The sequence below is a fragment of the Poecilia reticulata genome, chromosome 19 (genome assembly GCF_904066995.2).
Source record: "Poecilia reticulata chromosome 19, P_reticulata-male-v2, whole genome shotgun sequence".
Classification (NCBI taxonomy): Eukaryota; Metazoa; Chordata; class Actinopteri; order Cyprinodontiformes; family Poeciliidae; genus Poecilia; species Poecilia reticulata.
In genome coordinates, this window is record NC_088848.1 from 16,454,292 (window position 1) to 16,467,527 (window position 13,236).

The 13,236-nt window shown below is 36.7% G+C and overlaps 1 protein-coding gene across 1 annotated transcript in view; it reads left to right on the forward strand.

The window, feature by feature from the left end:
• grid1b (glutamate receptor, ionotropic, delta 1b) overlaps positions 1–13,236 on the forward strand; it is a 437,216-nt gene that overhangs the window by 10,465 nt on the left and 413,515 nt on the right. Inside the window, exon 3 of the mRNA XM_081601023.1 lies at positions 1,997–2,178. Coding sequence (XP_081457149.1) covers positions 1,997–2,178 — 182 coding nt within the window. The remainder of the gene's footprint in view (positions 1–1,996; positions 2,179–13,236) is intronic.

The window sequence follows — 13,236 nt, forward strand, 5'->3', positions numbered from 1 at the left end:
AGCTAGGATGTGTGTCTCAGTCATGTTGCATCTGCCATGAAAACTTTTTGTCACTCAGGCGCTGAATTATTGTGTGGAGGTGCTGACTGAGGTGTCGCAAATATAGGACAACGCTGTGACCAAAGTCTGCAACATTGTGATATGACTTTCAGGAACGATCCGATTCTTCTGGATGGATCTTTAACAAGAACGTAAGAACGCAGAGCATGCTCATTGCCCTTTGTTTTTGTCACATGCCATGGTGGCAGACATTGCAGCTGGAGGGAGGATGAGAACAGTCACCTCATTCTGCTTGGTTATTTCTTGCTTATTGCGCCTTAGACAGTGTTCATAGTTGAGCGTTGTTTACCGTTAATTGCTATGTTTAATGGTGCAGACAGTTGTGGTTTCTGACGTGCAGTTTGGGCAACCGCCCAGGGCGTTATATTTTTTTAGGGTTGGCAGGAGACCTCTGTGGATTGTGGCACAGAGATGAAAGAAAACAGAAGGAAGACGAGTTTGAATTCATAATGATTACATTTATTTCAGCCTTAAGTATTTAATATCTAGGTGTTTTTATGGGAATGTGGATCTTTCAGATCAATTTGAGAAACAATTTTGATAGGTGCACTTAATTTTATTGTGTCATGTAGCACGGGGTGCTGGTTTGGTCGGGTTCGGTGGTCTAGACTACAACTCTGCTATGTGGCTCCTTGGTCCCATGTCCTTCCCTGCCAGTTGGATTTCTTTCAAAATAAATGCCACTGGTGGCAAAAATCAAGTGAAGTTCATGCTATGTTAGGACAGGAGACGAGATGTTTCCATCCCTGAAATTATGATGCATAGAATCACATATCTAAGTCTAAACTATGTTACAGAGTAAACACAACATGCTTTATCTGTGGCATTGTTCATTAAAATGGCACATTTTTGATGTATTAAAATTAAATATGATCGGTAAACTTAATGATATTAGCGATTAGGTAATGCATTCAGCAAGTACTTTTACTTTTAATACTTAAGTATTTTTAAAAGCCAGTATTTTTTTACTTTTACTTAAGTAAAATGTTAATGTGGTACTTTTACTTTTACTTGAGTACATTTTTGTCTGTGTATTTGTACTTAAGTACATTTTTTGAGTACTTTCTCCACCACTGCATAAAATTTGGAATTGCAAAGCTGGTTGCGACATTTGATTATCATGAAAACTATAACGTTTATCCTTAAGGATTTAATGAAGAGAGTAAAATTAAAAATGTATCTGGAATGCAGTGCTGCTCCATTCAAATTAAGCACTCTACAAATACTCCTGAGATAAATGAATTGTTATAAAAATAATTATTAAAAACTATGTTTTGCTGTGTCAAAACATAGAAGATATTTATATAGGAAAAAGTGGAGTTTAGTATCAAGTATGGAAGCTTGAGTGGCCTAAAAGGAAAAGGGTAAAACTAATAATTCATTTTTTTATTGTCTAAAGGTCGCGGGAGAAGAACATTAGATGCTGCCGCTGTGAAGGTTTATAATACAAAATTATTGACATGGCTTTTGTAAAAGCTTATCTTATGTTATTCTGAATTACTGTTTTCTAATTTTGAGTTATTTGTTTTTATATTAAAGTGAACTAATACTCTCAGCAGATGAAGAGCAACAGCATCTTGATGTTGTGTGTTTTATAAATACTGATGCCAGGATTAAAGAGCTCACATCATTCAAGTTGTTTCCTTCATGTAATGAGCATTTATTGGATATACTTGGTGTGTTGTTTTTCCATCATTCACAGGAGGATTGCTCATGTCCCTGTAGTCATATTTTTTAAAAGAATAAAAAGACTCTAGCCTTCGTATGATGTATTCATTTGGAATCAAAGTGTGACACTCTGTGATTTATGATTATGTTTAGTTTTCCTTATTTGTGCTTGTATCCGTCAGGGTTCCTGCTTCACTCAGGAAAAAAGAAAAAAACAAAACAAAATGTAATCTCAATGTTTTGTTTTTTTTCTTCTCGACTCCTGAAGGATTATTTTTTTCTTTGCTCGTCCAGGTGCGATATTTGAAGAGAACGCAGTACGGGACGATGAGGTGTTCCAGCTCGCCGTGTCCGACCTCAGTCTGAGCGATGACATCCTGCACAGCGAAAAGATCACGCATTCCATAAAGCTCATCGAGCCCAACAACCCTTTCCAGGCGGTGCAGGAAGGTAAGGACGCGGCGACGACAACGGCGTGTTGAAACATGGCGATCCTGCACTCTTTTGTTTTACGTGTGGTTTATTCTTGCGGTTTGGATGCGTTTACCTCTGGTTTGGTCATCTGTTGATTTTATTTCCTGAAGCACTCTCATGATGAACGACCCTCATCTGAACCTCCTAAATGCCGTTTAGACTGGATCAGCAGCCTGCTCTGAGAGTGTTCTTGTGGCTGTTTGTTTCTTCCACACTTTCTCTTTCCGAACACTCCCTCTTTTGAGCCGGACTCGAGTTCTAATCTGAGGCCCCGAGCCTCCACCCTCGCCACAGACACTTGTATGCCTTTCCACTTTAAACAGATTTATGATCACATCCCAGTAAGGAGAGAGATGTTGGTGATAAACAGATACTTGTGCTGTTCTGCATGCTGATGCTGTTGAATGTGCTGATTACAGTGTGAATGTTGAAGTGATTACAACTGTGGAAGAAAACTGAAGTGTTTTCATGCGTGCTGAGAGGAAGGTGATGCTGTTATCACAGTTTAGCTGCACTAACTGCGTTTGCTGCTACTATTGTGTATTTTTAGAAATGTTTCTTTGAGATTAAAAAAAGCGCATTGTCGTCGAAACCTATGGCCTGTTGGGGAGGGGAGGGGGGGGGGAATGTTTTTTAGAATAACTCGCACATAAACACGGATATATAAACCTAAGAATCCCCCCCCTCCAGCTGAAAACCTAAGTGGCAAACATGAATGTTCCAGAAAGAAGGCTTGGAGTTGTTCATCTTAAGCATTACTGACTTGGCACACTACAGCTAAGTTCTCTACAGGTTTACTTTAAAGCATAGAGGCTGATGCCTCAGGCGCTGCCACAGTTTTACATCCTACCCTTCAAAAAAAATAAAACTGGAAACGTGTCTGTGTTCCCACATGATGTTTCACCTAAAGAAGCTGAAACCTTCAACTCAAAGACATGAAGGGATTAGTTACAAACTGTGGACAGGAGCTGAAAGAGATATAATTGGTTTGTCTCATGTTGTTCTGTAAAGATTAGGTTTTTCTTTAGTCAACATGATTCATTGATTTGATATTCATTTTTACTCACCAATTTTTACATTTGGCCACATTTTACAATAAGGATAAGAGAAATGCTTGGTAAGAATTGTTGTGAGGTGCTGTTAGTCAAAATGTCTCATGGCTCATATCTTGGTTAGAAATGAATTTACCTCATAAAACCTGTCCACGTTATTTACATTTACAAATTGTAAAATATGAACTTTTTGGATTTTGCTCCAATCCAAACTAGGACTGTTAAAATCTATATTTGACTATTATAGCTACTAAAACAAAGCTGATTACACAAAAAGATAGTCGATACAAACCAACCCATTCATGTCTGTCAAAATAGTAAAAAACATTTTTCAGGAGCAGCGCTCTAATAACAGAAACCTTAGACCCTCCTTGCAGCCACTCATCTGACTAAAGTCGGGACCAGGCCTGTAACAATAACAAATTTTGCTGGACGATAAATTGCTCCAGCAGTTACGGCAATAATCGATAATATTGTTGTTTTGAGACCACTTTTAAATAATATAGCTGTAAAAATGCAAGAACACATTCTCAAAGATCAATAAACTTTAAATTATAATGAACAACTAACACTGGAACTGGAAGACATTTTAAATATCCAAAATAAAAAAAATCAAAGCAATAAATAAAATGAATTATGAAGTCTTTGTAACGCAGATTATAGCCAAAGTAGCTTTTCTCATTCAGTTTTTAAAGAGAGGAAAAAAGAGAAGCAATAAATCATTCCAATGACAATTACTGAGTTTGTCATTTATCATGCGATTAATTGATTTCTTGATTACTGTGACAGGCGTAGTTGGGACAGTTAATTTAGACTCTGTGAATAAAAAAAAATCCACAATACATTTTAACCTGAATGTATTCATGAGGAGCCAGTTCTTGTTTTTGTTTCGAGTCTTTTGGTTTTGGGTGCATTTTCCACCCTCCACTCTAACAGTGTTGTTCATACAACCTTAACGGATGAAAATGAAAAAGGACGTAACTTTTCAGTTGCACTTTTCATACCTGTTGACATCTTTTGTAATTATAGTCAGCATTTACTGGAGGTGAGATCACACTGAACTCTGAAACCTTAGCATGCTTGAGAAGTCCTTAAAACCCCCCTTTTTAAAATCTCCCATGGAAACAGTGCACTTGCAACATGAATATTTCACTCGGGTTGATTTTTGATGTTTGGGAGAAAGTCTAAAATATTTATAGCTGTATACTGAAGTTTATTTGGGGGGGGAAGTTAAATTGTTTCTATGCTGAACACTCATCCTTTTTGGCTTATTTACATTTTTCTGCTAATTGAAGGAGAAAATGTTGCTTTCATTCATATGAAAATTTGATTTACGGGAAATAAACAGAACTCCAATGTTTTTTACCACTCATCAACATAATTGCAAACTTATTAACATGCACTGAATTAAAGGGCATAAACATTAATAGAGATGCTTTTCTTCCTCTGCATTGCGACAGCCGTGATGTGAATGAATGTGTGGATGCGACCTGCTTTTTAAAGGTCCATAGGGCAAAATAATCACTTACCTGCTGTAGTCATGAGCCATTTAAATTCTGCTCTTTTAGATGCTTTGTTTAAGGGCATTTGATTAGCATCATGATAATGGGCTGTTGTCAACATCAGGGGATATTTGTCAAATCTTGGTGCTTTTCTATGTCAATCTGAACAATTTATTAAAGAATTTATTTGGAAAAATGTATTTTGCTATTAAAGAAGTTCAGACCGACTTAATCAGCTTTAAGCTGTTGCATATATTTTTTTCCATTACAAGAAGATTTTGTATCCTTAAGTGAAAATATGTTAATAAATGCCGCGGTTTCATTTTATTTTTTTGAAGCATTTATGCATTAAAATTATGTAACTCCTGGTGCACCGCCACCTAATCCACTTTCTCCCTGTTTGGCAGTTAAATTTGACGGCTAAACAGCCACCACCATTAAACAGAGTAATGAACTTGATGTGCTACTTCATGCAGGTTAAATACCTGAACAGAGGGAGCATGAAAGATGAAACGGAGGGCGGCAGGAGTTAGTCCAGCAGTAAATGTCAGAGGGATGGGAAGCAGATGAAGCGACTGAAGAAAAAACAGGAGGGAGGAATACATGAAGAGATGGAAAAACAACAAAAAAAAAACAACAAAGACGCAGACTATCATGGAGGAAACGAACGAAAAATGAAACATCTCAGTGATTGTTTTATCAAATCGTGGAACTATGGGACGATGGGAAGATGTTTTTTTTTTTTTCTGTGTGCTGATGATTATGACCCGGCTGCTTTCTTGGTTGGTTTGACCTTTCTCAAAGCTCCAGTGATCCGTGGCCCTGGGAGACTCCCACAGCCCGGGCTGTAGTGGATTATGGGTAATAAGAGAGGGATTCACATTCTGCTGTGTGTGTTTTGTGGGCTGTTTATCTGTTCATGTGTAGCTCAATTGAACTTTGTTGGCTTTCTTGATGCTGCAACAGTTTGTGTTGCTTTCTGAATGTCTGTTTACTTTCATAAAACTTTGCTTGGTAATTTTCTCAAGTAGATTTACATTGGTCTCTCTGATTTTAACGGCAAGGTTATTTAAAATTCATACTGTTCAAAATACTTTTTTTAAATTTAAGAGGAACATTTGGTTTTGATCTTTTGATTTCAGTCAAGGCAAGTGTATTCATGCGCATGATATTTCATAGAAAACAAGGAAAAGAATTCACATAGAAAACAAGACAATGGTAAAAATCAAAGCATCACATAAAAAGGTTAAAAGCTAATTAAAAATCCACAACATGATGGAAATAAAGTAATTTTTTACTTTTATACAAAAGATGCAGTAAACAGTTTAAAGTACCTAACAGCTAAACAGAGCTGAGGGTCCTTCTGGCCCTGATCATATTAAATGAACAGGTCTAGGAGTGCATTCACACCAGCCTTGTTTAGTCTGCTGTAATTAAACTCTAGTTAGTTTACCTACAAAGTCTGGTATGTTTGGGGAGGTGTGAATGTGCAATTTAACTCTAATGCAGACCAAAAAAGTGAACCACTTAAAAACCTAGATCTCGGTTTAATTAAAGTGTACTCTGGCATGGGTTGAATACTAGGGCTGTGTAATAATATCGATTTTGCGATATATATATCGATATTTTCTTTTCTAGAAAAAAATCGATATTCATCTGCAAGTATCGTAGCATCCAACTGTCACCTTGCTCACTCACTGCTTGCTTCGCCGGGAGAGTGATTAGGTCATCAGGCTTGGAGTGATTCCTTCAGATGTTAAGTGTCAAGGTTAAAAAGGTATCAAACTATTCAGAGCAGGGTACTTGGTGCACTTTATTTACTTTACAAATGCATGTAAGCTACAGTTTGTACCGTTTCAATTAAAAGAAACATGTTTTCTCATCATTTCTTTGATTCATTTTGTCCAGCTGTCGACTTTAAGTCTGCGTCCATGTCCAACCAGAGCCAGGTATTGTTTAGTTGGTGTTTTTAATCAGTTTTCAGTTAAATTAATTCAGTCAAACTCTGACGGTCACAAAATGTCACCAAAATCACTCTGTCCCTCTAAAATCTTTCAGAAAATCGCAAAAGTGCATTGAATTGTATCGTTTCTGAATATCGCAATATATATCGTATCGTGAGCAGAATATCGTGTATCGTATCATGAGATTATTGTATCACTACAGCCCTATTGAATACATAAGCGGACTAGAGGTGGTACCAAAAGCAGGAAGTGGACAGTAGTGCGGATGAAAACACATCAGTGCTACCAAAACAAATGTATGTGTTTAGAGCTAGCAGGAGAATTGGCTCATAGTCTTTTGCCAGTGACTGAAGACAAATCCTCCAACCGCAAAAATCCTGTCTCTCCATTTTTGTTTACATTTTGTGACGATGGAAGTTGTGCTCAGTGTTGTCTTCAGTGGTTCTTGTGGCATTTCCTTCTGTGGTTCTTGTTGCAGCGCCACCACAGGCGACGTGGGTAAGCGAGTTGCTCAAAGGTTTTGGTTTGTTTGACACGGTGAGGTGTGAAAGGGAACTGCTCCAGCTTTCCAAATGTTGCAATTTAGCTCCCCAATCAAGCAGTCTACCAGACTATCAGGACTGAAAACACCCTGAGACAACCAGAGAGGTTTACATAGTTCATACCTGACCACCAAATCTGGAATATCTTCATTCAATTTGCTGTATTTTCTGAAGAGGGTCACTGCCGCTGCCTTTATTTTCTTAGAATCATACATAGACACAATTACAACAATCTAACCTGAAACTAAAAACATAGATTAGTTTGAACAAGTTCTATTTTGATGGCAAACTACTCTGACGTTTCCAGAAGACAAATTTTGTTTTGCTTCTTCTCTAAGATGATTTATTTCTGTTTCAAAATAAGGAAATAAAGTTAAAGTTTTCTGTAACCAAATTGAACCTGAAAACAAAGAAATATGCCAAATCGGGACTTATTTGCCTTTAATTAAAATAATTTTTGATTTTTAACTTTAAATTTTTTTTGTATTGCGTGTGAAATAGAGCTTTAAATTCTCTCAAATTATTTCGACAGTAATCTTGACTAATCTTTTGTTGTAAAAAAGGGCCCAGAACCAACTGGGGCACTATATCTTATTGAGGAAAAGTACTAAATTATTTGTATGGGAAATGTGCCAAATACTCTTGTATGGTGCTTCCGGGGCTGAATGAAACACCCCGACTCTGTGACGGCCTCTCAGAAAAGGGCCAAACCATCCATCTTCCATTACACAGTTTGTCACATCAGCTAAAACATTTTGCTTATGAGATCTGAGACACAACCATTCATTTCCTGCTTAAGCGGCTCATCTCATTAACACTGCCAGTATAACCGATGACTGCGCAGTGTTTCTCTCTCTTCCTTCCACAATCCCGATTCTTTGTCATAATAGTAGCTGTTTGTTCGGATAGGAATAGCTCTTCGTCCACACACTAACACATGGAACAGTTGAATGCAGTAAACAAACCTTCTGTTGAAAATCTCAGTGAAACCATCTGGTGGAGCAATCCGCCTGGATTACATGCCTGGAGTTCCCAACAAAGAGCCTGGGACTGCACATCTCTAATCCTTTTAACACGTATCGGCTGAATATTCAATAAAGATGCACAACTATACACTGTTTGCTGTTTGTTTGTTTTCCCACAGATGGTTTAGTTTTTTTTAGTTGATCAGTCTTGGCTTCCTGACCTGCTGTTTTGTAATTCGGATATAATATGATGAACTTTTTAACACTGCTCACTAATTCTTTAATTGGCTTTTCAATTCAAACAAATTAGCCTAATTGTCTCATTATGATCCTGTCCGACTTAGCTCAATAACTGTATAATTAGAAGAGAAATTACTTGACCTGAGAAGTCTGAAAGGATTGTGTTGCCTAATTTTTCCCCCTTTTTTTTCTATTTTTTTATTTCTTATTTCAGGTTTTTTTATTTCTTATTTCAGGTTTTTATGGTAATCCTAGATGCTTTATTTCTTATTTGCACTCAGTGTATCTTTTGTTTAAAAGAATTTACAACTATGTTCTCTATTTGATATTTATTTTAAACTTCAGCAGTGTATGTTCATTACTTTTTGTGTGCTACAGCCTCTGCCTTTATTTTGAAATTCTCGATCCGATCTAAAGTCTGGAGTTACAAACCAATTCCTTTTGCAGTTTTGATTGGGAAACAAAACCTAAAGTATTTCTGGAAATCTGAGATTAAAATCTTTGTAGCATGGTTTCAAGTTTTGTAACGTTCTTCTAGTCAGGGTTAAATGCAAAGTTTGATGTGAGGTGCAATCTAGTCTTGTTTTCAGAGGAAAAAAAATCGCATAATAGAGTAAAACGAAGAAGAAAACCTGAACTATCATGAGTGCTAAATGCTAAACAAGCTGGGTTTTTTTCAGTGTATGTGCATGTAGACTTGCATTCTGTGTTTGTTTGAGTGACAGCTCCTGCTGTTGGATCTTTGCAGACAAATTGGCCTCATCTGTCTCCCAGCAGCAGGTTTTCCCTCAGCCAGGACTGATCAGAATCAGATGTGAGGGGCAGGTGTGAGCCTGAATAAAATATTACCAAAGGTGGATAAAAAAAAATAAAAAATCACTTTTGGTCTCGTTCTCAAAATTGATGCTTGTACCAATTGGAAAGTTTTGATTCTTGAACCTTCAGGCTGAGAAATGTGACAACAGATTTATTTTATTAAATTTTTTTTGGTAAAGTTATTTAATGAGCAGCTCAGTGGTTTTTCTTTTGTTTCTGTGAAAACGTAATACTTTTGAAGGATGCCAATTATGTGGCACTTGTTTTCATGACAATAGGAACAAACGTAACTTCCCAATAATCAATAATACATGCAGGGTTAAAAACATCAATAACATTGATGTGACTCTTTCCCAATATGTATTTACTTTTTATTTTGGCCATAGTCTTCCTTGCTAGTTTACAGATCAGATGTGACTTAAATTGGGAAAGAATGTGTTGAAATAATTAATTTTATTACATTTTTGGGCCGAGTGATCCTTGAGGTAGTCTCCACTTTCTGGTTGGCTATTTTTTACCTCTGATTAAAAGAAAAAATGATGGTTAAAATTAAGATTACTCCTAACCCAAATATGGTCATTTTGGGCATAAATGTATACATGCTGTGTCATGTGCTTTAAATGGAAGGTTTCTGCAGCTGCAAAACATCCTTCTTTTTAAGTTAGTTGGTATATATGAAAACATGGCATAAGTAGAAAAAAAAAAGACCTGGAATGACAAACGTTTAGGATGCGATGAAAGAAAACAGAAGCAAACAGAATCTACTGGAAATAGTCAATGGATACATCTTTTTATTTCAGGGAAGACTTTCCCGGCTTCAGCAAGTCAATGCAGCTACATGAATCTCAGTAAAAACTGAAATTCAGACCTGAAAGGGAAAAATGTCAAATGTGTATTTATGCACCTCAGATTCCTCACAGATTTTAAACAACTGACAAGAGGAAATGGTGTGCAGTTTTAACAATGCAGATACAAACTTATACATTTACACTTTAGAATATCGTCAGATTAAATTAGTGTCAAATATTTCATAAAGAATGTGGAAAAAGGTTTCTGATTATAAGACGTGCGTGCTGTTGCAGGAAGGATAAACACAGCTGCACAGGGATATTCAGCACCAAAGTAGTTAGATTTGTCCTCCATGTAAAAGTTCATAGTTGTTGTAGATAAAAAAAAAAGAAAAAAAAAAAAGATTTTTATGTTTTCCTGTAGCACATGAACTGGATCAAAACTGAACCACTGTCAGAACCGGTCTGTGTTTATATTGGACCCTCTGAGCTGCCGTAGCGTTCTGTTGCTTGCATCTTGTTCCTGATGAATCTGCAGCTGCAGAGGAGAAGAGCGTCCAAACGTTGTTCTCGCTGTGATGCTGCTAATCTGAGCTGTCAGTTCTCTCTGTGATCTTTGTTAATCTACACTAACAGCTCTGATGTTGCCTGGTTTTTTTCTCCATACTGTGATCACTACTGAGAAGGAACTTTTACATGTACGTTTTTAATATAATTTCAACTGTATTAGTCATTTGTCTTATTGTATTATGTTGTAAAATGCCAGTCATTCCTTATTTATGAAAGAAAATAACAGAATTGAGAATGGAAATAATATGTATATATTTTTAGATTTTTTTTAAACTAATGGCTTTGGCTGCTGCTGCTGAATGTTGATGACTCAACTTTCTAAGAAACTATGATCCTGCGGTCAGTTTCAGATTAAAATCTTTTTCTAATTCGAAGCAAACATTGTACTAATGCTAATTAATTAAATGTATTCATGCAATCAAAATTAGCACAACTGGCACTTTCAACTCTAGAGCTTGTTGATTTAATCTCATTTGTCATGTTCCACGAAAAAGTGCAGTTGGAGGTTAATCTGCCATCTTTTGATGTCTGTGGCCTGCTGTGTATAAAATCATGGGTAGTCTATAATTAGTGCTCTGTAACAGCCTTATGCAACAAAAACTGAGATCACGTGATGAGATCCAAAGATTTATACTTTTAGAAAAATTCTTCCTGGTTATAAATGTGTCTAAAAATGGTCATCAATTCAAACCCGTGGATCACGGTCACCTTTATGTAACTCCAGATAATGAAAACAAATCCACTGGTCTTATTCAAGCTCACCTAGAGATTGTTTCTGTGAAGTTAGAGAGTTAATTTACCTTTGCCGTCTGGCACATTTTAAAAGAAACTTTTAAAACTGGTATGTTGCAGCTTAAGTTGCTGCTCTGGTCCTCACTGGATGCACTCGTGCTGGGATTTGAGCAAAGAATCTGGTCATCTCATGTTACGTTAAATGATATGAAAATTCAATTGTCTTCACTGTGAGCAAATTAAGAAACAAATGTGTGTTGTAATGTCTGGATGTCAAACATATAGACATTTTAATCCCATTTATACTGATGTTTTCATGGACAGTATCGGACATTGCTACCCTGTTAAACATTTTCCTCCATTATGGCCTAGACTCTTGAATCACACATTTTATTTGCCAACATCAAGACTTTTATGGATAAAACCTCTACATGTTCCAAATCGGTTTTTAGTGTTCCGTCTAGCCAAAGATTTGCGCTTGCTTTTATGACCTAAACTCTGTGTTTTGACTACTGTTACGTTTGGATAACATTGTCAAATGAAGAGGTGAGGTGAATAAATATAGAAGACCGTGAAGACGAAGCCTCTGGCTGAGATGCAGCAGCTGTTTCATTACTTCCCAAGCCTAAAACAAACATTTCTGTTTTGTGTTTTAGTCCAGCCATTTTCATGCTGCTGTTTTATTATTTTCATTTTAGACTTTAACTCGCAAAGCTTTTGAAACTGCCGCTGTATTGGTTTGATTTGTTTTTTTGCGCTCCAATTAAAATACGAGTAATCACTGAAACAATTTAATCAAACAGGCTATTATTGTTAAATGATGAGCCACATTTCTCTTGAGTAAAGTACTGTATTCATACTCTTTTGATGTTTTAAGTGCAACAAATGCAAAGTGTTTTTAAACTCGGGGTAATCGTGTTAAATGGTTGTGATTTTTCCGTTGAAGATTAGAACTGTGGTGGTTGTTTTCATACAACCATGCACTGCTCAAACTGCAATTACTTGTCAGTAGATTATACCTCCTGCTCCTCCCATGAATAATCAGAAAGACTGTTTTCTCTTTTTGCGACAGCATCTAAACATTTAGTCATCTAATTGAAATTCACACAATCTTCAGTCCTCCTTGCTTTATGTTCTTGTTTCTACATTCAAGATGTTTTGCTCATTGAAAAGCAGTGAAAGTGCTGCCCTAGAAAATCTTTTCTATTTTAAATGGTGCTTTAGATGTCATTGTTGACAATCTGTGTATATATATCTATTCAGTTTGTGGTGTGAGGTAATTAAGCAGTCCATTATTGTATCAGGACGAGCCATTAAGCATACGTTTGTTCAGACGCCTGACATTTAAGTCAGTCTTCTTATTCTTTTTCTTTTTGAAGCTTCACTGATGGGGACGGGTGCCGTTAGATGGCCATAACAAGCGAGTGTCTATTAATTTTATTTGTCCAGATTGCTCCCTGCCGTTGTGTTTTTCTTTAAAAGCATAAATCCATCAAATCTCTTGTTAATGATCAGTGGTGATCTGCAGTGCAGCACCGTTTCGAACATGATCAGCGTATTCATCGGCACAAACTTTGGCATCATTTCCAAAAGCTTTATGTTGCATTTTCTTGGTGGACGTCCACTTGTCGATATTTCACGAACGTAAAAATGCTGCTCAATCGAAGCGTAACGGGTTTGTAAGCCAAGGTTTTAAAATCGATCATAAATCCTCCTGTTGTGTGTAATGGGCTCCACTTTGATTCAGGCAATCTTTTTGTAAGAGAAGGCGACACGTTTACAGCACCTGAACCTGCATTAATGTAATGAAAGTCTTCAAAGGAAACCTGATCATTTCAGCAATATTTCTCCTGTCAATAAACC